The following is a 24,844-nucleotide window of genomic DNA, read 5'->3' as shown; positions in this document are numbered from 1 at the left end:
GAGAACAAAATGATTACGGGCCTTGGAGTAGAGAAGAGCTTGGTAGATTTTAAGAATTGTCAGTTTTAGGCAGCATAATCAAAGCAAGGGAGAATGTTTTGGAGAGGCGAGTAGACACCAGGGAGGCATTTAGACTTTGCTTGAAGTGCAGTGCAAAGTTGTGGAAGAGTTTTACACAGGGAAGTTCATGATCTTATCTGTATTTTAAAATGGTCATTTTGGCTTTTATAATTGTGAGAGTAAATGGGAGGAAATAACTCAGGAGGTTTTTACTGTAGTTCATGTGAGAGATAAGGGTGGTTGAAACTGGGATGTAGATCCAAAGTATAGATCCAAAGATCACTGATTCTCAGTGTATTTTAGAGGGAAAAGAGATAGGAATTTATTGGATTTATTGTGAAGGAGGAATGAATATTGATTCCTTGGTATTTAGCTTGATCAGCTGAGGTGATTTTAAGTAGGATGTGGAAGATTAGGTAGAACAGAATTGGAGGTGGAAATTAAGAATTTGGGTTTGAAGTTTTTAACTATGAACTGCATGTTATATATCCAATGTTGCAATATGTATCCTCAAACATATGCATTTACATAAATGTGTAAATCATTAGGCTTGAATCCAAGAAGTGCGAACACTGGATTTAAAGGGCTTCCTCATTCTAATGTTTGACAGATAATGTCACACTGACTTTCATGAAGGAGTATGCCAGTTATTCTCTCATTGTCAGTGTATGAAAATGCCTAGCTACTATTAATATTGTGAATTTTTGCGTTCTTTTTTTTTCCTGAAAGTTTGCCTTAACATTGTGAGGGGTGTGTGTGTGTGTGTGTGTGTGTGTGTGTGTGTAGGTGTGTATAACAGATATGGAATTCAGGACTGAAATTGTGTTACATATCTAAACAACTCAGACATTTAGAAACAGGAAGGAATGCTAGAAATCATAAATCCCCTTTTTTTAAACAATGTAAAACCTTAGGGCAAGAGGTGAAGTGACTTCATAGTGATTTCATAGATGATTAACAACAACTCAAACTAATCCTAATTTTTATGCTTTGTTTAATGTTTTTCAAGTTTTTATGCTTAATACCCATAGTAGGTATTAACTATATTGAATGATTTCAATATTTTTATGAATTTAAACCATTTCTTCCCAATTTCAAGTAGTCTGGTATAATGGTCTGTACTTTGTTTAAAACATCATAACTTGTCAATGCTCAAGTAAACTCATTCACTTTTGCAAATATGGGAACCTATAACACAAAATCTGAATTATTTATCTAACTTTAAGGAGAATAGAGAAGACAACTAGGGATTTAAGTAGGAAAAGGAAAACAAATCAGTTGAAAGATTCCTATAAATTGGCCGGGTGCCGTGGCTCATGCCTGTAATCCTAGCACTCTGGGAGGCCGAGGCGGGTGGACAGCTCGAGGTCAGGAGTTCCAGACCAGCCTGAGCAAGAGCGAGACCCCGTCTCTACTAAAAATAGAAAGAAATGATCTGGCCAATTAAAAATATATATAGAAAAAATTAGCCGGGCATGGTGGCACATGCCTGTAGTCCCAGCTACTCGGGATGCCGAGACAGTAGGATTGCTTAAGCCCAGGAATTTAAGGTTGCTGTGAGCTAGGCTGACGCCACAGCACTCACTCTAGTCCTGGCAACAGAGTGAGACTCTGTCTCAAAAAATAAAAAAGATTCCTGTAAATAAATTAGAAGAAAGGGAATGCACAATCTTCTTAAGTAACATAACATAGAGCATAACATTAAGAAATCATTTTATTAATAGAAATCATGCATGTAATTTAATCTGAAATGGACATTGAGGAAATTAACACACCTTTGTGTGCTTTTTTTTTTTTGTTGCTCTTGGTTTTTGAACTTGAGAGAAACCAAAGTCAGGGCTCACTTTAGATGGGATAATCTCTATAAAAGGAGATTAAAGTAATATAATACAGTTAATAAGTAGAAAAAACCAAAATATGAAATATGATAAGCATGAACAATTTCTCCAGGTGTGAGAATAACACAAAAGGAGGTTAAGAATTAGCAAAAGATAGAAAGGTGTGTTTAGAAACAGCTTGAATTTTTTATCGTTCTGTAAAAAATAAATTTAAATAGGTTTGTGAGAAAGGTGTTTTTAAGGGAAACTTTTATGGAGACATAAGCATTAGAGGTGATTAACTTTGAATGAAGATTATCAAAGTGAAGTTTTGTTATTGAATTCAAAAAAAGGAGGAATTCTTAAAATTAAGAGAAACAAATACATACTTTCAAGGGCTGATTTTTGTATATGTTAATCTGAAAATAGAATAGTGCCATAAAACATTTTTCAAGTAAATCATATTTGACACTCACTTTTGAAATATTTTAATATAACATTAATATAAGAACATATTCTAATATAACTTTAAAATCTTTAAAATGTAATAAATAAATCTTTACCACATAACATTTTGTTTTCATCCAAGTACTTTTTAATTCCTTTTGGTTGAGTGTTATTTTAATGTTGTTAAGCAAAATAATCTTTTGCTCTCTTTGAGAATTTGGGAGGGAGGTCATTATTAAACACTGAGGAATTATAGAAAATTATGAAATCCAGTAAAGCTCTTTTTATTTATTGCCCAATACTTGCATAATTTTTCCTAGGTATATTATTTCCTTGTTTCTCTTTTCGATTCCCTTTCCCTCAAAAAAAAAAAAGGTAACCTTTAATGATAAAAATTCTCATTAGCTGCAGCACTAAATTTCTAAGGTTTTAGACTGGTATTTCAGGGAGAATGTTGCAACAAAGAACTTTGGTTATGCCGAGTAACTACTTAAGAATGCAGTGCTATGAAAATGATAAGAGTGGGACTCAAAGTTGGACTTGATTTCCAGTTACCATCTTTTATCTTGTGTTCTTACAGTATTTTTTTTTTTTTTAACATGGTATGCTTGCCTAGATTGGAGAAGACCTAGGGCAAAGAATCTTAGAGTTTTTCAACTACTAATTCAGTACAGGATGCTTTAATTTTGCTTGGACTCTGAGTGAGTGTTCTTCCTTCTTTGATATACTTCTTCTTTTATGGAAATTGCTTTTATTTTTCTTATACTTTGGTTATATTGTGATTGAAATGAATAAAGAAATAAAGAGGAGAGATGCTGTCTTAGATTAGAAAAAACAATGATGTATTAAAACAAATGATTCAAATTTAAATTTAATACACATGATAAAAGGGCTAGAGGTAACTTTTAGGTATAGTCAATGCTCCAAATGAAACAATCATGATTTTTGATATCAGAATCCCCTTCAGTCTTTCCCATACTTCCTAGATAATATGAATTACCCTGGATGGTTGTTATTTAACGATGCCTCTTAGAAATCTTGATTTAATAAGTCTGGAGTAAGACTCAGGAATCAATATTTTAAAAAATTATCCAGGTTATCTTAGTCCAATTTGGGATATACATGTCCAGTTTAGTGCCTGATTATTTTGTAAAGGTTTTAACTGTGAACATGGAGAGAAAGATTTCTTTCATTTCAAGATTATTGCTTTATATCTTCCTTTAAAATAGGAATTTCATAAAATATCATGAATTACTAGGTGCTCTAATGCGGCCAGTTTTGTTGAAATTCAAATGACTGAACTTCTGAGATAGAGGAAATTTATAGGGGAAAAAATAAACAGGAAAAAATTTATCAATGAGATCTTAGTACAAACTCAATTCACCTCACAAACTATAGTTTTCTGTCAGAGGTTTAAAAAATCCATGGCCTTCATCAAGAGAAAAACATGTTCCAGCATTTCCCAAAGTATGATCTGCAGAGCACAGTTTCTAGAGGCATTAAAATACGTTCCATGGTTGAATGAGTTTGGGAAAAAATGAAAGTTAAACAGGTGTCTTTATTACATCACTGTAAAAGCAAATGCATTTTGTAACTCTTTAGTTAGGGGTATGATATGTAGAATTCTGAACTTACCAAGAGGTTAAATTGTTACACTTGTCTCCTTTTTCTGGCTTCCACCCCTCCCTTTTCCTTTCCTTCTCTAGGTGTTTCAGGGAACACATGGGAAAATCTGCCCTATGTTATCTTAGGTCTAAGTATATGATTTTGAAAGTCCTTGTTGAGTTTAGAAACTTTTTTATGGTCAGGACCTAGAACAGCATGTGATGTAGAGTAGGTGCTCAAGAAATATTTGTTGAGTTGTGAAATATATTAGTGAATGAATAGATCCTTTTTATAGAGCCTTATTAGGAGTCTAATGCCTTACCCTTCCACGGAAGATAACAAGACTAGGTAATGGCAAATAAAGGCAGTTTGACATTCTCTTTCCACATTTTCCATAAACCTGGGCTAAAGAATATTGGGGCATTTTCTCTTTTGTTTGGTCACTGAATTAGGAAGAATTGTGTTATCACAGGCAAAAATTATTTGCCATAAATGATCTTTATGGGTAAGATTTAGGTTCTGAAAAATTTCCTTTGGGAAAAAGGAAGCTAGAATGAAAAACATATCCAGAAACAGCAAAATGCTTTGATATTCTACTTTGGGTTTTTGTCTTAGTTACTTGCTAAAATGTTCATTTCGCTTCAGAGCTTCTAAAGTGGTCAGGATTATTCTAAAATGTCAGGATTATTTGTTGAGAGACATTTTTTATCTTTACATGTAAAATGAAATGCTCTGAGAGAGCATTCAAGCAGGCCATAGGCATAGTTGTGTCTAACTAGATATAAGGTATGGGAGGTGATAATTAAGCAATGCTAATTTTTGTTTTGTTTTGCTTGTTTTGTAGCTTCCTGAGAAAGGTTGGTAACAAATGTGGTTTGTGGCAGGAAAGAAATGAGGAAATTTAATTTTCTTAGTCACTGTTCTTAAAAATGCTCAAATTGTCCAATGGGTGTTTTAATATAGTTTCTCTGTTTTATTTTAATACTATTAGCATATTACAGTTAGTGTAGTTATGCAGCAGTATAGCAGGGATATTAGGGTCAGACAGAAGTGAGTTAGTTTCTTCAACTATAAATCATGATAAAAATAATTGCTACAACATAGGAGATTATACCTGTGCGGTGGTAAGGCAGTGCTTGGTGCGGAGGAATTGCCCGTTAAATAGTAACAATGAATAATAATGATGTTCATGGTAAGTAACTGTCTTTCTTGTTTCATTTAGTTATTGGAAGTGGTAGTTTAAAATAATATAAATTAATAAAAATCTTTCATTATAGTACATTTTTTGTAGGTGTCCCTTGATCTTGACATATCTTCATTGTCTGGCCAAACTTTTTAAAAATAATACATTAGAAAATATTTTAATTAGATATGTTTCTAAGATCGTATTCTTCTTATGAGATAAGAAAATACTTTATTTGGCATAGCTCATATTAATTGGGTCCATTTAGAATGACACATTAAAATATTGCCTTTTAAATAGCCAAATTGCCTTTTTTAAAATATCTTTAATTTTTTACTGATTTTGAACATAGGTGCTTTGTAAAATATTCAGAAAGTAGAAAAAACAAAAATAGAATAAGGAAGAAAATAAAGGGTTTTTTTTTGTGATAATGCAACCTGGATTACCCATTGTTAACGTTGTTCAGTATTTTTTTTTTTTTTTGAAACAGAGTCTGGCTCTGTTGCCCAGGGTAGAGTGCCGTGGCATCAGCCTAGCTCACAGCAACCTCAAATTTCTGGACTAAAGGGATTCTCCTGCCTCAGCCTCCCCAGTAACTGGGACTACAGGCATGTGCCACCAGGCCCAGCTAATTTTTTCTATTTTTAATAGAGACAAGGTCTTGCTCTTGCTGAGGCTGCTCTTGAACTCCTGACCTCCAGTGATCCTCCTACCTTGGCCTCCTAGAGTGCTAGGAGTACAGGCCTGAGCCACTAGGCCTGGCCAGTCTTTTTTAAAGTATGTACACATTCATATGTGTATTCACAAATAGTCAAGTAATTGCGTTACACAGTCATTCACACGCATTTATGCACACGCTCACACTCACATACTTACTAACATTTACACATATTCACACATCTGTACATTACATTCACATATACAGATTCATACTTACACATTCAAAATCCTTGTTTTAAGGAAACAATATTTTGAATCTGGATATCTACTTTTTTTAAAAACCTGGAATGTGTATTAGATATCATTTAATATGAGTAAAGATGGAGCTGCAGAATCCTTATGCTTTTATATTGTTTCCTTTTATAAATAATTTATTTACTCAGCCCTCCTTTGTTATATTTTTTATTAATGCATTTTATTTTTCTGGTTAGAGATGTTCTATGGGCCACGCAGACAATTTGGATAATACTAAGAAGTGGTAAGAGAAAAATCTCAATTCATTGTTATTCTTTTCTCAAGGACTGCAACTTTGAGATTTTCTTACGGTTTTTACTGTGCCTATCTTTTTATAGAGTTAATATATTTTGCAACCTGTGAGCATTTTTATTGCATAGCATTTCATTTTACATTTTAAGCATTCTCATAGAGTTGAATATTTACATTAAACACTTTTATTATAAATCATCTCACGATAAACATTTTTATGTTTAAATATTTTAGTATATTTCAGTAACACAGGCATAACATTTTACAGTTAGCTTTTTTCGCTCTGCGTAATTCTCTGAATATTCATCACGTTGTTATATTTATCAATTGTTAGTTCTTTTCTATTAGTATTGGCAATTAGTATTCCATAGCATGGATGTACCATGGTTTGTTTAATCATTTGCCTGTTAAAGGACATCTGATTTGTTCCCAGTTTTTGATAATTACAAATAAAACTATGAACATCTGTGTACAGATTTTTGTGTGAGTGTAGTTTTAGTTTTCATTTCTCTGAGGGAGATGGCCAAGAAGTAAAATAGCTGAGCCATATGATAATTCTGTGTTTAATTTTTTTGAGAAACTGCCAGACTTTTTCAGAGTTGCCATACCATTTTATATTCCCATCAGCAAATATATGAGTGATCCAGTTTATCTGCATCCTTGCCAGCATTAGGTATTATCATTATTTTTAATTTTAGCTAGTCTGGTAGGTATGTAGTGAAATCTTGTGTTTTAATTTGCATTTCCCTAATGGCTGATGATATTAAGCATCTTTGCGTGTGCTAATTTGCCATCTGTATATCCTCCTTGGTGAAATATCTTTTCATGTCTTTTGCCCATTGTCTAACTGGATTGTTTGTTTTTCACTATTGAGTTTTGAGAGCTATTTATGTATTTTAAGTGCTAGGTCTTTGTCACAGGGTAGTTGGCACATATTTTCATCCAGTCTGTCTGTAGCTCATCTTTTTATCCTTTCAACAGTGTCTTTCACAGAGCAAAAGTTTTTAATTTTGAGGAAGTCTACTTTATCAATTTTTCCTTTTATGGATTATACTTTTATTGTCAAGTCTAAGAACTCTTTGCCTAGCCTTAGATCCCCAAAATGTTCTACTATTGTTTTTTTCAAAAAGTTTTATAGTTTTCTATTTTACATTTAAGTCTTTTATGCATTTTGAGTTAATTTTTATATAGGATATAAGGTTTAGATCAAGGTTAATTTTTCCTGTAGTTGTCCTTTTGCTCCAGCACCATTTTGTGAAAAGGCTTTCCTTCCACCAGCTTTTGTAGCTTTGTCAAAAATCAGCTGGGCAAATATGTATGGATCTATTTCAAGATTTCTATTCTGTTCCATTGATCTCTGTGTGTTCTCCATCAATATCACAATCTTAATTAATGTAGCCATATAAGTTGTGATATGTGATAGATTGATTCCTTCCACTTTATTCTTATTTTTAAAAATTTACTGACTACTCTAATTCCCTTTTCATTTTCATACAAATGTTAAAATAATCTTGTGTATATCTGTAAAATATCTTAATAGGATTTTGATAGGAATTGCATTAAACTGCATATTAATTGGGGAAGAATTGACATCTTTACTATTTTGAGTCTTCCAATCCGTGAACATATATATATATCTTTGTTTATTTAGATCTTCTTTAATTTCTTTCATCAATATTTTGTAGTTTTCACATATAAATTATGCATGTTTCATTAGATATCTCTTTTGGTTTTTTTGAGTGATTATAAATAGTATTGTATTTTAAATTTCAGTTTCTATATGTTCATGGCTAATATATAGCAATACACTTGGTTTTTGTATATTTTATCTTGTATCCTGTGACCTTACTTATTAGTTCTTGAAGTTATTTTGTAGATTCCTTGGCGTTTTCCATGTAGACAGTCATATCTTTTGCAAATAAGAATGGTTTTATTTCTTCCTTTACATTCTGTATGTCTAATTTTTTTGACTTATTGCACTGGTTAGAACTTCCAGTACTATTTTGAATAAGAGTGGTGAGAATGGACATTCTTACCTTGTTCCCTATCTTAGGAGAAAAAACTTTCAGTCTTTTACCATTGCTGCAGGTTTTTATAAACGCTCTTAATCAAGTTGAGGAGGTTCCACTCTATTCCTTTCTTTCTGAGAATTTTGAATGATGAATCATTGTTGAATTTTGTCACGTGTTTGTTCCATATCAATTGTTCATGTGGTTTCTGATCACGTGATCTGATCAAGATCATGTGATTTTTCTTCTTTAGCCTGTTAATATAGTAGATTATAGTTTTTAAATTTTTGAATATTGACCCAGCTTTTCATCCCAGAATAAACCTCACTTGGCAATGGCATAGAATTCTTTTTATATATTTCTGAATTCTATTTGATAATAATTTGTTAAGAGTTTTTATGTACACATATTCATAAGGGAGATTAGTGTATCATTTTCTGTTTTTACTATGTTTATTTGGTTTTTGTTTTAGGGGATTACTAGCCTCATAAAATGAATTGGGAAGTGTTCTCCTTTTCTGTTTTCTGGAAGAAATTATCTAGAATTAATTTTGGTTTTTCTTAATATGTTTGCTACAGTTCTCCAAGTGAAATCATTTAGGCCTATAAGTTTTTGTTTGGGCAGATTTTTTATTAAAAATTCAATATCCTTAATAGTTATCCATCATAGCTATTCAAATCTAGTTCATTTTGGATGAATAGAGGTAGTTTGTGCTTTTCGTGGAATTGGTCCATTTCATCTAAGTTGTCAAATTTATGTGTATAGAGCTAGCTGTTCCTAGTATTTCCTGATTGTCTTTTTGTTGTCTGCAAGGTCTGTTGTGAAATCCTTTGTTCCTAACATTGGTAATATATGTCTACTCTCTTTTATTCTTTATCAGTCTTGATAGAGGTAGTTAATTCATTCATCTTTTAGTTTCATTGCTTTTCTCTGTTGTTTTTCTGTTTTCAAATTCATTGATTTCTCCTCTTATCTTTATTTTCTTTTCTCAGCTTGTTTTAGGTTTATTTTGTTCTTTTTTTTCTCTAGGTGGTTGACATGGAAGCTTAGATTATTGATTTGAGACTTTTCTGTTTTTCTAGTGTATGCATTTTAGTGCTATAAAGTTTCCTCATGTACTGGTTTAGTTTTATTTCACAATTGCAATATACTACATTTTCATTTTCACTCAATTCAGTGTATTTTTTAATTTCCTTGGAGACTTCCTCTTTGACCCATGGATTATTTGGAAGTATATTGTTTAGTTTCCAATATTTGGAGATTGTGCTGTTATCTTTTTGTTAATGGTGTCTAGTTTGATTTCATTGTTGTCTGAAAACATACTGTGGAAGATTTTAACTCTTTTAAATTTATTAGGATTTGCTTTATGTCCCAGGATATGGTCTATCTTGGTATATGGTCTCAGGGCACTTGAACACAAAATATATTCAGCTATTGGTTGGTGCAGTGTTTTAGAAATGTCAGTTAGATCCTGTTGGTAGATGTGGTTAAGTTAGTCTATATCCCTTGTTAAATTAGTCTATATCCTGCTAAGTCTATCAGTTGCTCAGAGAAGAGTGTTGAAAACTAACTGTAATTGTGAATTTGTCTGTTTCTCCTTTCATTCTATAAGTTTCTGCTTCATGTTTTACAGCTCTGTTGTTGGAGAGCACATGTTTAGGATTACTGTCTTCTTGGTAGATTGACTATGCTTTTGTTATGTAATGTTCTTCTTTGTGTCAGGTAAATTTCTTTGCTCCGAAGTTAGTTTTATTTTGATACTAACATAGCTACTCCTATTTTATTTTGATTTAATGCTTGGATGTTATATCTTTCTTCTGTTCTTTAAATTTCAACCTATTCATATCATTACACTTAAAATGCACTTCTGGTAGATGATACATAGTTGGGTTATGTTTTTTAATTCACTCTGCCAATATCTGTCTTTAAATTGTAATATTCAGACCATTTACATGTAGTATCAGTATTGGTATGTTAAAGTTTAAACTTGCACTTTTCTATTTTGTTGATGTTTGTTCTTTCTGTTTTTCATTTTCTCTGTTTAATTCTTCCTGCCTTCCTGTGGGTTGCATGAACATTTTCTAGAATTTTATTTTGATTTATCTATAGTGTTTTGAGTATATTTCTTTGTGTAGCTTTATGAGTATTTGTTCTAGGTATTGCATTATATGTCCATAAGGTATAATCTTGGTATCGTTAGACTCTGAATGTTATTTAAACCTTCTGCTTTAGCTGCTTACTCCAACACTGATGAGTTTGAGGTGTGGTGGGTGATGCCCTGTTATTGCTATGTGGGGTATAAGTCCTAGTTTCCCTCCTGGCCTCAGTTGACACCTAATAGTAAGACTCCTTGTCATTGTTGGGTGATGTTGGCATTTCTGTATCTCCACTGGAACTCCACTAATATCTCACTGTCTGGGGGGGGAAGGAGTGACTTGTTACTGTTCTCCAGGCCTTCTCTGCTGACCAGCGCGGAGAGGTAGGCCTTAATTCCCACTGGACTATGGTGAAAGGTCTGACTCTTCACTAGGCTTCCTCTAACACTAGCAAGAGGAAGACGAGTGCCTCCATTACTACATGGTGGTGGAAATTCAGGCTACCAACATAGACTCCACTGGCACCAGGGATGGGGGTCATTCATTACCTTTTGGTGGGGATGAAAGTCCCAGATCCCTTCTCAGCCTTCTCTAACATCACCCTAGAGGGGGGATTGACGCACCTTGTTACAGCCTCTGTTTATATATTGCTGGTGTAGGTACGGGTGAGACCACAGTTTATTTTTTCTGTGGTTATTGTCTAAAGTGGGGATTGACTAAAGTGGTTATTGTCTGAATATTTCTGCTTAGCCAGGCTGCTTCTTTTTTGATCTTTTGGCTAGAATGATTGGGGTTTTCTCGTGGCTTTTTTTCCCCCATCTGCACCCTTTGGCATTTCTGAGTTACTGGCTTATTTAGCTACAAATCTAGGATAGATGACGCAAAAATAAAACCCAGGGAGCTCACTACTATGTTGTTGGTTGGGTACCAATGTCACTTCATTCATTTTGCTCACTTTTCTCATCTCTACTCTATATCCCTGTTACTGGGTTTTCTCAGTCTGTTCACCCTTATGTTCCTTTCAATTGTATCTTCATTTCTTTGGGGTTTTAATTTTTTCCTTTTACTTCTCTGCCAGCACATCTTTTGTCTCCTCTTTCCTTCCCTTACTATTTTGTTTCTGTTATTTTATTTCTGCTTTGCTGTCTTCCTTCATATAAATAATTGCTTCATTTCATGATGAAATGAATATGTGTTCAGTTTTCATCTGCTCCATGAAAATATTTTTGTGGTCAGTGCCCTAGTCTTAATTTTAATAATATTATGCTGCTCTTTTTTCTTATCTTCTTATAGATGCTTGTGGTAGCTCCTTTTGAAAATCACTTCTCTGACTCGGTTAGGTTCCCACAGGAGGTGAGTGACCCGGCTGCCATCCCTGGCAGGTTGGCTGTTCGGACAAAGGCTCTTGACTTTTCAGCTCCCACAAAGAGTGCGGAAGATGGATGGTCTGTGAGATTCTTTCTGCAGTCTCTTTCCACCCCACCCTCTCTGTCTTTACGAGTCAAAGCAGCGAGGGAAGTCCCTGCTGTCACCTGGTTCATCTCCTGTTACGGGCAAAGAATATAAACTTGGACTTCACAGTGTTTCTTTTTACCTTCAGGAAGAATATTTTTCTTGCTCCTTGCTCAGATCTTTTGCCACGATTTGCCCTTAGGCCCCAGCAAGAGGGGCCCTGCTCTGAGCCCTGTGCTTAGAGGTACCTACATATCACAAATATTGAGACTCAAAGATAATTTGCTTTCTTTTTCAAGTTTGATAAGAAAGCTTTTTGAAAGATTTGCAACAGGATTAGTGAACGGAAGTTATGGGAGAAGGATGTAGGAGTGAGCTCAATTTCCCGGAACAGTAAGTGCTATTTAGATTTGGGGATGGTCAAGTTTAAACAAAAGCAGCAGCAGGTCTTTCTCCTTCCTTAGGGCAGTGGCTACATGGGAGATGGGAGTGGGGCCAGGGGAGGAAAATTACAGCCACTCCCTGGGAAGGGAAAAAGAGAGGCTGCTTTTGTTTAAAGTTAGCCACCTCAGTAAACTGTGGTATATGTATACCATGGAGTATTACTCAGCTATAAGAAATAACGGTGATATAGAATCTCTTGTTCTCCTGGAGAGAGTTGAAACCCATTCTACTAAGTGCAGTATTCCAAGAATGGAAAAATAAGCACCACATGTACTCACCAGCAAACTGGTTTCCTTGATCGTCACCTAAGTGCACATTTGGGAATAACACCAATTGGGTTTCGGACCGATGTGGGGGGTGGGGGGAGGGGATGGGTGTATACCTACATAATGAGCATGATGCACACTGTCTGGGGAATGGACACGCTTGAAGCTCTGACTGGGGGGGGAGGAGGGCATGGGCACTATACATAACCTGAACTTTTGTACCTCCATTATAAGCTGGAAAAAAAAAAAGCCACCTCAGGCTACCTAATGCTGGTAACTGGGGAGGCTGGGTTCCTGGAAAACTATGCTTCTTCACTCCTCTCCCCTGGGCTCTATGCCCTCGAGGCACCGCCTGGAAATCCTGGCTGGGGGAGTGGAATTCCACCTCCCACTGTAGCATCCATCCTGCGCTACCCCTGACAGCAGGATAGACCCGGGGAAAAAGAAATGCCTTTAGCCTCTAGATCTTCAGGGCAAATGCCTGGGGAGCAGCAGGCTGTGGGGCTCTTGAGTGGGATTGAGTTAGGCTGAGCTTGGTATTGAACTTCTCTATGTTTTGACATATGGTATGTGGATTTTCTTATGTCCTTTTGCCGCAGGCCCTGTCAATATTTGTGGGCAGGACTGGCGACCGGTTTGTCTATTAAGTAAAGTTCTGATGTTTAATTTTATTGACAACAGGCCTCTAAATTTATAAACAACATAAGAGCTCCCTCTTGTGGTGCATTGTCAAATCACGTGCCTTTTAATTAATGTTGAAAGTACAGCGTCCCTGGGGGATTGGTTCCAGGATCCCCACAGATCCCAGAATCCACAGATGTTCAAGTCTCTTCTGTAAAATGGCGCAGTATTTGCATATAACCTACCCACATTCTCCCATATGTTTTAAATCGTCTCTAGGTTACTTATAATACCTAAATGCTATGTAAATAGTTGTTAATACTGTATTGTAAAATTTATATTATTTTTATTGTTGTATTGTTATTTTTTATTTTTTCTGAATATTTTGATCTGCAGTTGATTGAATCTGAAGATATGGAACTTGTGGATAGGGAGGGCCAACTCTATTTTGTCAGAAATTATTTGATTTCCCATAATAAGTTTAAATCCTAGGATCAAATGGTTTCCTCAACTAGTAATACCACAGAATTCACAGAATAAGTAAATCTAGATTTATATACAGTTTAATAAATGATTTCATATTTGTTTCTAATTATCTTTATGAAGTATTTCTCTGTAAGCTTAAATGTACCATCCAGTAGTTTTTTTCACGGAAGGCTTATTCCATGAGATTTAAAATATTCTATATTTAAATATTTGTCTTTATGTTTGAATGAGAGTTTCACTGAGCATAAAATTTGTGGGTCACACTATCTTTCACTGATTACTCGTTTGGCATTTCCATATTGCCTCTATGGGATTAATGTTGCTTTAGAGAAGACTAAATGCAAGCTTACTGTTTTGGTTTTTTTTTATTTCCCTCTGCATAAGTGACATTATCTTTTGGCCTGGCTATTCAAAAAAGTCTTTCTTCATCTTTTAAGTCCAGTAACTTTACAAGGGAATATCTTTGTGTTGAAGGTCCTGCATCAAATTTTCCTGGGATGCACTATGCCTTCTTTAAATTAAAGATCAGTCTGTATTTTAGCAAAGTTTCTTTAATTTTACTTTTGAATATATATGTTTTCCTATCCTTGTTGATTATGCTTATGTTTGTCTTTGTCTGAATATGTACAGTATTAAAGGGTATATTTTAAATTTGAAATGCAAAAATACATATTTTATACATAGACTTGTATCTTATAGTTTGGTGACCATGAACTTAATTTCTCTATTTCAATTATATGAAAAATATAATGAGTTAAATGAGTTAAAAGAATCTCAGGATTGGTGCTTTGGAAGCTTTACTTATCTCATCCATCAGGAAATAATATATCTTGACCTAGTATAAAGAAATGAAAATAGAATTAGCTGACCGTGTTGTTAAATACATGTTCTTGAGTAATAAACTGGATTCAAAGGTAAAGGACTGCGAATATTTTTAACAGTCATCTCAGCTCATTAATATTATCAGCTGAGTTTAGGAAATATGAATTTACTTAAATATCCAGTCTGTATTTTGAGTATGATTTTTAGAAAAAGATTTTGATCAAATCTTAAAGGTAAACATTTTTCCTTTGATAAGAATAACCTGTAGACCTAAAAATTGCTCCATAAAAGGAAACTTGATAAAACAGTTGAGCTATAAAAAAGAACTAGATATAATTTCAATATTGCTGCTTTATAGTAAATATATATATTAAATATACATATAGTAAACATATATATATGGGGGGATCACTATATTTTGGTCAAAATAGTCCATAGCCTAAGTATATTTTTCAAATGTGGTTAAGGTATTGATTTATAAGTTCAATATGATGGTCATATAGTACCTGTTTTCTTTCTTAATCTGAAAACTATCTTTCCCTGGCACTTCTTGCTTCAATTGTGTTTAGATTAGTTTACCTGAAAATTTATTAATTTTCATTCTTAATGTTTCTCAGTTTTATTCTACATTTTCTAAATTTTGAAATGATAATATTTTTTAAAATTTTCAAGTAATATATATTTTTAAATAGTTTAAATATAATCAAAATGAAACAATTGGAAGAAATAATTAATGTCATGTTAAGCAAGTATAATTTGTATGATATATATTTGAACTGTTAACTAAATTTCTGTAAAATTAACATTTTTATTTTATTTTTTCTCCTAAAGACACTTGCTTAATAACAAGGAATAGTACCAGTTGTACCTCTTCAACCTCTCCACTTTCTAACTACTTGTATGTTTTCATCTTGGGACAACTGTTGCTGGGGACAGGAGGAACTCCTCTCTACACCCTGGGAACAGCCTTTATTGATGATTCTGTGCCCACACACAAATCTTCTCTCTATATAGGTAAGCTTACTCTCTAAACTCAGTATCATTTTGCTGTATTATTTGCTTATTTTAGAAATAAAGCATAAAATAGGCTTATTAAAGATTTAGTTGTAATGCCGTATTGCTCTTAGATAAATGCAGTATTACTTTTATCTGTTTAATTATTTTCTAATGTATTAAGTCAGTAAATAGAAAGAGTAATGATTTTTGTTTACGTCCTGCTTTATTTTCTGCTCTGGACATGCCATCCTTCCTGGTTGGGAAGAGCCATCCAAGCGGCATTCTGTCTAGATTGCTTGAATCCCAGGGTTACTTACACAAGGTGTGGAGATTGAGCGTTACTCTTTTATGTGATTATTACATCCTACGTGGACTTGACTACAGTTTACAAAAGAAACCACAAGATAGTGTCTGGAAACTTGATGGAGTTTTTCATTTCAAATCACCTTTTTTGAAATATATGACTCTTTTTTTTCTTTTGTGCTCTAATTCCTGGTAGCATGAGTTTTTCTAAAATGCCTCCCCGGATCTCAAAATGGTAGAGCTAATTACAGTATACATGGCCCTACATCTAGTTATTGCATATTTTATTTGCATTTGAGTTTTCTCCTTACCAATCTATTATTCTAACATAGAAGATCCATTGCCACAGCCACGGAAGTATGTTCAGTGCAGCCCTGATAAAGACTACTAAATCTACTTGGGCACATTGCTAATGTAAAAACTTCTATAGCAATTTTATACTTCTACAAAACTTATAACATAGTCTTACAAAATTATTAATCTAACCCAGTTGGGAATTATGAAAAAAAGATCTGTCTCCAAAGATAATTTGTGAGTCCCTGATTTTCAGCATTTTTCATCATGTATTTTTATCCATAAATTTTTTGAGCATGAATCCTTTATGTGTGCACACTTAATTATTTATATATTACATACTTTAATTTTTCTATTTAAAAATATAGCTAAAATATAAATTAGGGTAGTCAACAGATAAAAAAAAATTCTTATATGTTTTCAGATCACCTTGTGTGAGCTTTCATTTGGAGATTTGAGATAATGCATAAATCATTTCTGCCATTGATGTATGCTTAGTTTCAGGTATAAATTAGTTTCCTGTTCTTTCGGATGTGAGGATGAGAATCTTAGCAGTTAACAAAACATCTAGAAGGTGGTAATACACTAGACATTGGTGTATGCATAAATTTTGTTTTGTGGAGGAGTCATTAAGATGATTGACTAGAGGCACCCAGCACTTGCCCCCTCCATGAATAAGGACCAAAACAATGAGAGATAACTACATATTGAGTAGAGCATCTAAGAGAGAACATGAGAATTCAGCAAGGAAGTGAAAAAGACCCTCTGGGATGTGGAAAATTGAGATGGTAACAGAGAGGAGAGAGGGAAGTGAAGCATCTAACTGGTTTAGCTTAGAGCCAAGAGGGACTCCCCATTGTGGGGCAAAAAATAATGAAGAGATCCCCAAAAGTTTACATTCCTACCACAAATGCCTGCAATACTAGCCACAGAACACCTCAGCCCTCACAGGCCCTGAGCCTAGTATAGGCAGCAGCCTGGAGTCCACAACTGCATTGTTCCAGAGAGGGAAGTCACGCTGGGTTACTCCCACCCTCTGGTACTCAAGCTACTTCAGCATGGCTCCATTTTGGAGCCACCACCAGACAACATTCTGCCCTGGGTCCCAATAGCCCCTGTATCTCCACATCCCTGGGATCTTGCTGACCTGTCCCCACATCCACCCACAAAGCTGAATGAGAAATTCAACAAAGAGATATCATAAAAAAGAATTAAACAGAAATCCTTGAACTGAATAATTCAATGAATGAAATAATAAATGTAATCAAGAGCTTCAACAATAGACCAGATCAAGAAAAAGAAAGAATTTCCAAACTTGAAGACAATCTTTTGAAATAATGCTATCGGAGAATTAAAAAAAAAACTAAAAAGAATAAAGAAAGTATATGTAATATATGGGGCACCATTAAGTAAACAAGTATTCACAGTTGGCAGTTCCAGAAAGAGAAGAGATGGGAAAAGACATAGAAAATATATTTATTGAAATAATAGCTGAAAACTTACCAAGTCTTGGGAGAGAAATAGACATCCAGATATAGGAAGCTCCATGATCTCCAAATAGATTCAGCCCAAAAATGTCCCCTCCAAGGCATATTATAGTCAAACTGTCAGAAGTCAACTACAAAGAGGGAATTCTAAAAACAGGGAGAGAAAAGGGCCAAGTCACATATGAGGGGATCTCCATCATGCTAACAGCAGATTTCTCAGCAGAAACCTTACAAGCCAAGGAAAAAATAGGATAATATATTCAAAGTGCTGAAAGAAAAACCTGTTAGTCAAGAATGCTATACCTATTGAAGCTGTCCTTCAGAAATGAAGAAACAAAGTCTTTCTCAGACAAACAAGTTGCTCAAACTGAGGGAATGAATCATCAATCGGCTGGCTCTACACAAAATTCTTAAGGATGTTCTATATCTGGAAGCAAAAGGACAGTATCAACCACCATGAAAATACATGAAAGTACAAAACTCAATGGTAGAGCAGATACTCAAATGAGAAAGAGAGAGGAATTAACATTAACACTACAGAAAACTACCAAACTGCAAAGATAAACAATATGAGTGGAAGAGAGAATATACAAAATAATCAGAAAACAATTAATGAAATGACAGTAATAAGTTCTCACCTATCAATGATAACAACCTTGAATGTAAATGGTTTAAATTCCCCAAGTAAAAGATATAGACTGGCTGAATGGATTAAAAATAAAACAAAAGAAAAAGAAGCCCTCAAAGATATGAAAATGCGCTACCTACAAGCAAGTCACTCCAACACGTAGACTTAAAGTGGGGGGATGGAAAAAGATATTCCACAAGAATGGAAACCAGTAGCAGGCAGAAGTACCTATACTTAAATCAGACAAAATAGACTTTAAGTCAAAAAATATAAAAAAGAGAGAAAGATCATTATATGACAAAGAGATCAGCTCACCAAAATGATGGAACAATTATAATCATATATGCAGTCACCATCAGAGCACCCAGATATAGAAAGCAAATTGTAATTAGAGCTAAAGAGAGAGACCCTAATTCAGTAGTAGTTGGGGCCATCAACATCTTACTTTCAGCACTGGAAAGATGATCTAGAAGAAAATCAACAAAGAAGTATCAGACTTAAACTGTAGTAGAGAATAAATGGACCTAACAGAACATCACATTTCATCCAATAGCTGCAGAATAAATGTTCTTCTCTTCAGTACATGGAGCATTATCTGGGATAGACTATATATTAAACCACAAAACAGATCTCAACAAATTTTAAAAAGTTGAAATCATACCAAGTGTCTTCTCATACCACAATGGAATAAAACTAGAAACCAGTAACAAGAGGAACTTTGGAAAATGTACAAATACATGGAAATTAAACAACATGCTCCTGAGTGACCAATCGATAAATGAAGATATTAAGAAGGAAAATTTATTGAAGCAAATGAAAATGGAAACATAACATACCTAAACCTATGGATTACAGCAAAAACAGCACTAACAGGGAAGTTTAGAGCAATAAATGCCTGCATCATAAAATAGAAAGCTGTATAGCCAAAACAATACTGAGCAAAAAGAACAAAGCTGGAGACATCACACCACCAGACCTCAAAATTTAATCAAAATGGCATGGTATTGGTATCAAAACAGACACCAATAGACCAATGAAACAGAAATATAAAACACAGAAATAGAGCATACACTGGGAAATGGACAGTTTTGTCAATAAATGGTGCTGGGAAAACTGAATACCCAAATATGCAGAAGAATTAAACTAGACTCCTATCTCATCATATACAAAAATCAACTAAAAGTGGATTAAAGACTTAAATTTAAGACCTGAAACTATAAAACTGTAAGAAAACATAGGGGAAATCCTTCTGGACATTAGTTGAGGCTAAAGTTTTGCAAAAATAGACAATTGGGACTGTATCAAACTAAAAAACTTCTGTACAACAAAGGAAACAATCAACAGAGTGAAGAAACAGCTCATAGAATGGGAGAAAATATTTACAAATTATTCATTTGATAAGGGATGAATATGCAGAATATTTGAGGAATTCAAACAAATGAACAAAAGCAAAAAACCTGATTAAAACATGGGCAAAGGATCTGTATGGACATTTCGCAAAACAAGACATACAAATGACCAATAAATATATTTAAAAAATGCTGCACTTAATTAATCATCAGAGAAATGCAAATCCAAACTACATGAGATATTATCTCACCCGAGTTAGAATGCCTATTTCCAAAAAGAAAAAAAAAAACCAAAAAAACAATAAATGCTGCCAAGTACGTATAGAAAAAGGAATTTTATGCACTGTTAGTGGGAATGTAAAAATAGTATAGCTATTATGGAAAACAGTATGGAGGTTTCTCAACAACTAAAAATAGAATTACCATACGATCCTGGAATCCCACTACTGGGTATTTATCCAAAGGAAAGGAAATCAGTATATGGAAAAGATATCTAAACTTCCAGGTTTATCCATGTTTATTGTAGCACTATTAACAATAGGCAAGATATGGAATCACCCTAAATATTCATCAACAGATGAATGGATAAAGAAAATGTGGCATATATACACAATGGAATACTATGCAGCTATAAAAATGAAATTCTATCCTTCACAGCAACATGGATGAGCCTGGAGGACATTATGTTAAGTGAAATGTCAGACGCACAAAGATAAATACCACATGTTCTTACTCATATGTGGGAGCTAAAAAAATTCAGCACATAGAAGTGGAGTAGAATTATGGTTATTAAAGGTTGGGAAAGTAGAGGGGAGAGAAGCGTAGGGAGAATTTTGTTAATGGATATAAAATTACATTAGGAAGAATAAGTTCTAGTGTTCCATATCACTGCAGGTTGAATATAGTTAGCAATTATTTATAGTATATGTTCAAAATGCTAGAAGAGAGGATTCTGAATGTTCCCTTTACATACAAATGATAAATGTTTGAGGTGATGGGTATCCTAATCACTCTGATTTGATCATTACACATTATATAGATGTATTGATATGTCACTGTGTACCCCATAAATATGTACAATCATTATGTGTCAACTAAAAAATGAAAGAAAAAATGGTGAAATTATATCCAGCTGACATCCCAAAATACTTGGAGGCTTAAAGGAAAAACAATAACAGCAATAAAAAGGCAATGATTGGTCAAAATAAATTTCATTCCATAAAAATTCAAAGGTATATATGGCAAAGTTTTGAATTTCTGACAGAAATATGCTCAGTTTAATTCTGGGGAAAGTCAAAATGAGGAGAATCATGAAGAACAAGAGGTTTAAACTAATGGCTTATATCTAAAAAATAGACTTCTTGGAAGATCCAGGTTTTGAAGTCAGCTTCTGTAGTCTAAAATAAAGAATGCTTTCCTTGTTGTGCAGAGTGCAAAAGCCTTCTTGTTTTATGTTGTTTCCTTCCACGATGTATTATCACTATGAGTAAAGGATAACGTGGATATATTAATACTACCCCTGCCACCAGTAAATATAACTTTCCATATATTTATTATTTTTTATTTTATTGTAGTCATTGTTATAGTCAAACACCTTTTACATTGAGTCATATATTTTAGGCTTCTTGTCTTGACCATTGACCAAATGATACCATTCAAATGATATATTTTTAGTAAAAATATGTGTAATTTTGATGTCTATTCGTTTAAATTTTTCTATGGTGAAACATTTGTTCTTCTTCACTATTGTTAGCCATGCAAAGCAAAGTCATACATATGACTATATTAAATGTGTTTGTTCTTCTCTAGGAATTGGCTATGCTATGTCAGTCTTAGGTCCTGCTATTGGCTATGTGTTGGGAGGACAGCTGCTAACCATGTACATTGATGTTGCTATGGGACAAAGGCAAGACAGTATTTATCTTTCTTTTATTTAAATTTATTTTATTTCAATAATGCTAACATCATAGAATATTTTTACAGTACTTTGCCAGTACAGTATGAGGAATTTTTCAGGAAACAAAATTGAATACACATAATTCTTATAAAATGCCTTATTTTGGCTGCATTGCTTTATGCATCAATGCCATACCATCTTAGTATAATAATGTATTTACTCATGAATAAAGATTTTCAATGGAGTCAGTTGATGAAATTTTTAAAAATACATATGTAAGATGCCTTGCATTTTCAAAAACAAGAATTCAATACAAATAAGTTATGTTTTCCATAGATGTATTTGGGGACAGATAGCCTGAAGAGTCTCAAGAGTCTATGATTCTCAGAGTAAGTTCTATAGTAGCTCTAATAATGTCAGAGAGATCCAAGTATGTCACTTTATCCAACAATGAAGGATCATGATAAGTAATATTTATTTATCCTATACTATGTTCCATACAAATGATTTTTTTGTGTTCACTTATTTCACAAGCTATCTTTTGGCCGAGACATGAAGTATATATTTTTGACTCCAAAACTTCACTCTTAACTACGGAGTTACCTTTTCTTTTTCCTGAATATAGAATTTAGTGCTCTTTGGTGAGGCCATATTTTCTCATTTTGCCACTGGGAATATAACTACACAATCCTTTGTATGACCATGAATAATAAAATGTGGTCATGAGTATGTGATTGGTTCTCTGAGCCTTTTTAGTCTTTATAAAAATGTGTGTAGAAGAAGCTCTTGAAGCAGAGAGTCAGAGTTTTAAGAAAGGACATTTTAATTTCAGTGGAAAATTGCATGAGTTGTAGGAGTGTTGTGTTTTCTGAAAGGGCCTATTGATATTAAAATGTGAGAACCATTATAAAAAACTGTTAATAAATCACTTTAAGAATAATTTTACATTTAAAGAAATGCTGTAATTGAAGCACAGTGTGTGAGCTTTTAACATAGATCAGTGATTTTCTTTGAGATGTATTTAATTTAATACGACAGTGGAGAAAACTTAGCGAAAGTTAAAGAATGTTCAGAAATTCTGTGTATCTTCTCAAATATTTATCATACTTATATTTACTATTAAATATTTGAAACTTTTATGTCATATTTGTCATTTTAAAATACTTTGTAACCATTATTCTTATAACTCATTTATACCTGCTACCTGTTTTCTGAGTCATCACAACGGCTCTATTAAAATTTTGGATATTCTAATAATATTGTACTATATGCAGTAGTAGTATAAAGTATATGATTATCATAACTGAGTTTTAATTAATAAGGTAGAGTTGGCTTTTACCTCTTGTTTTTATATCATGTAGTCCTGATGTCACTGAGGATGATCCACGATGGTTGGGAGCTTGGTGGATTGGATTTCTTCTATGTTGGATCTTTGCTTGGTCATTGATAATACCTTTTTCTTGCTTTCCAAAACATTTACCAGGTAAATGTGTTTTCTTTAAACAGGAGAGTTTTATTCTACTTCTAAGCCAAGTGTTGTTTTCTATATAATTAATAAGAACCATAGATTCACCCTGTTTGTCTTATAGAATCTCAACTGTCTGCCTATGCAAACTTTTGAATATCTATCTTCATTTTAGGAAACACTGGGTAGCAATCTTAATATTCGTGAGTTTTCTATATTTCCAATTAATAATAAAGCTGTATGCATATTCACCTCCTTACTACTTGTTCAATTTGTTTCTTAGGTTTTATCTGGAATCCTGCTTTATGTGTATGCAAGGTGTGATATCTCTTTTTTTTTTAGAGACAGGGTCTTGCTCTGTCACTTGGGGTGGAGTGCAGTGATGTGATCATAGCTCATTGCAACCTCGAACTCCTGGGCTCAAGTGATCATCATGCTGTGATGTCTGGCTAAGCTTTAAAAAAAATTTTGTGGAGATGGGGTCTTGCTATGTTGCCTAGGCTGATCTTGAACTCCTGGCCTCAAGCTATCCTCCTGCTTTGGCCTCCCAAAGCTCTGGGATTATAGGCGTGAGCCACTGTGCCTGGCCTACAATATCTTTTAAACTGTTAGTTTGTATTCAGTAGCCAATAATTTCAATCTGCCTTAAGTCATTCATGTTAATTAGTTGAAAGTACAGCTTATAGTTTTCAATTATCACCAAAGTCATGCTGTAGTATACTCATTTTCTACCATATTATAATACTAGACACTCTGTCCAAAAAGAAAAGGTTAATAGAAAAGAATATCCATTTTTTCTCTATGAGATCTTGCTTCTGTTTAATTGTGTAGTTAAAATACATATCTGTAGAAGTATTTTTCTCTAGGTTGAAGGCATTTAGTTTCTATTGTTATTTGCAATGAAATAGATGATTAACTTTTGGAAATTGGCAAAAAAGTGGGAAGACTAGAAGTAAGTGGACTCCATTTCTTTCTCGGCCATTCAATTTATAATTCCATATATTGACTGTTTTCTCAGATTTATTCACAGTACCATTATTAAAAGTCAAAGGGACTTGGTATAGATGGTAAATATTTCATCTGCTAAGCATGTTAGAACTAATGAAAGTAAAAGTAAAAGGCCACAAATGTGCTTTGACAAAGGATAAAAAAGGGAACCATTTGAAAGGAATAAAACATTTTAAGAGATTTTAATTGAAGAGCTTAGATATGAGATTAGAGTAAAATTGTCTCATTTTAATGTTTGGACTGGTTGGAACTTCCTGAGTGGTAATGAACACTAGCTCTTAGGACAGCCTGATTACTTAGATATTTGTACAGTTTTGTTGACAAAGAAAGGAACTGGCCTCTTATGGAATTTATATACTTGTGGAAGTGTGTGTCAATTAAAAAGTAAGCATTTTTTTTTTAAATGAAAAGTGAAGTGACAAATCAAGTGCATTTCCTACTTTTTTAGGTACAGCAAAAATTCAAGCTGGAAAAACTTGCCAGGCTCATCAGAATAAGAGTATTTCCTTGCAACATTCAGATGAGAATTTTGGAAAAAGTATTAAAGATTTTCCAGCTGCACTGAAGGTAAAATAAAACTGTTTTTTCTCTGTCTCTGTCACACACACACACACACACACACACACACACACACACACACACACACACACATACACACCACACACTCTCATACACACAAATCACAGGTACATATATGTAGATGTGTGTATTTATTACATACATTCATAAGTAACCCCACTTGCATGAATACACACACATAAACACAGACACATATATGTACACACACACAAATCTTTTCATAATACATTCTTGTTTGCTTATTTGGTACAATTCTAGCTCTTATAAACTATTCTTCAGATTTAGTTGTATTGTCCTTTGAGCAAATGAAAATTATTGTGGAGC

The 24,844-nt window shown here is 33.7% G+C and overlaps 1 protein-coding gene across 3 annotated transcripts in view; it reads left to right on the top strand.

Annotated features, from left to right (window-relative positions):
- Positions 1-24,844, top strand: part of SLCO4C1 (solute carrier organic anion transporter family member 4C1) — a 56,840-nt gene that overhangs the window by 6,684 nt on the left and 25,312 nt on the right. For 2 of the 3 annotated variants that reach the window (XM_045565951.1, XM_045565954.1), the window contains exons 3-6: positions 15,346-15,528; positions 21,381-21,477; positions 22,830-22,951; positions 24,390-24,508. In XM_045565951.1, coding sequence (XP_045421907.1) covers positions 15,346-15,528; positions 21,381-21,477; positions 22,830-22,951; positions 24,390-24,508 — 521 coding nt within the window. The remainder of the gene's footprint in view (positions 1-15,345; positions 15,529-21,380; positions 21,478-22,829; positions 22,952-24,389; positions 24,509-24,844) is intronic. The other variant, XM_045565953.1, reaches the window with a different exon arrangement.

Source organism: Lemur catta, chromosome 12 (assembly GCF_020740605.2).
Source record: "Lemur catta isolate mLemCat1 chromosome 12, mLemCat1.pri, whole genome shotgun sequence".
Classification (NCBI taxonomy): domain Eukaryota; kingdom Metazoa; phylum Chordata; class Mammalia; order Primates; family Lemuridae; genus Lemur; species Lemur catta.
Note: the sequence above shows the minus strand (reverse complement) of the source record. Positions and strands in the feature narration are given on the sequence as shown.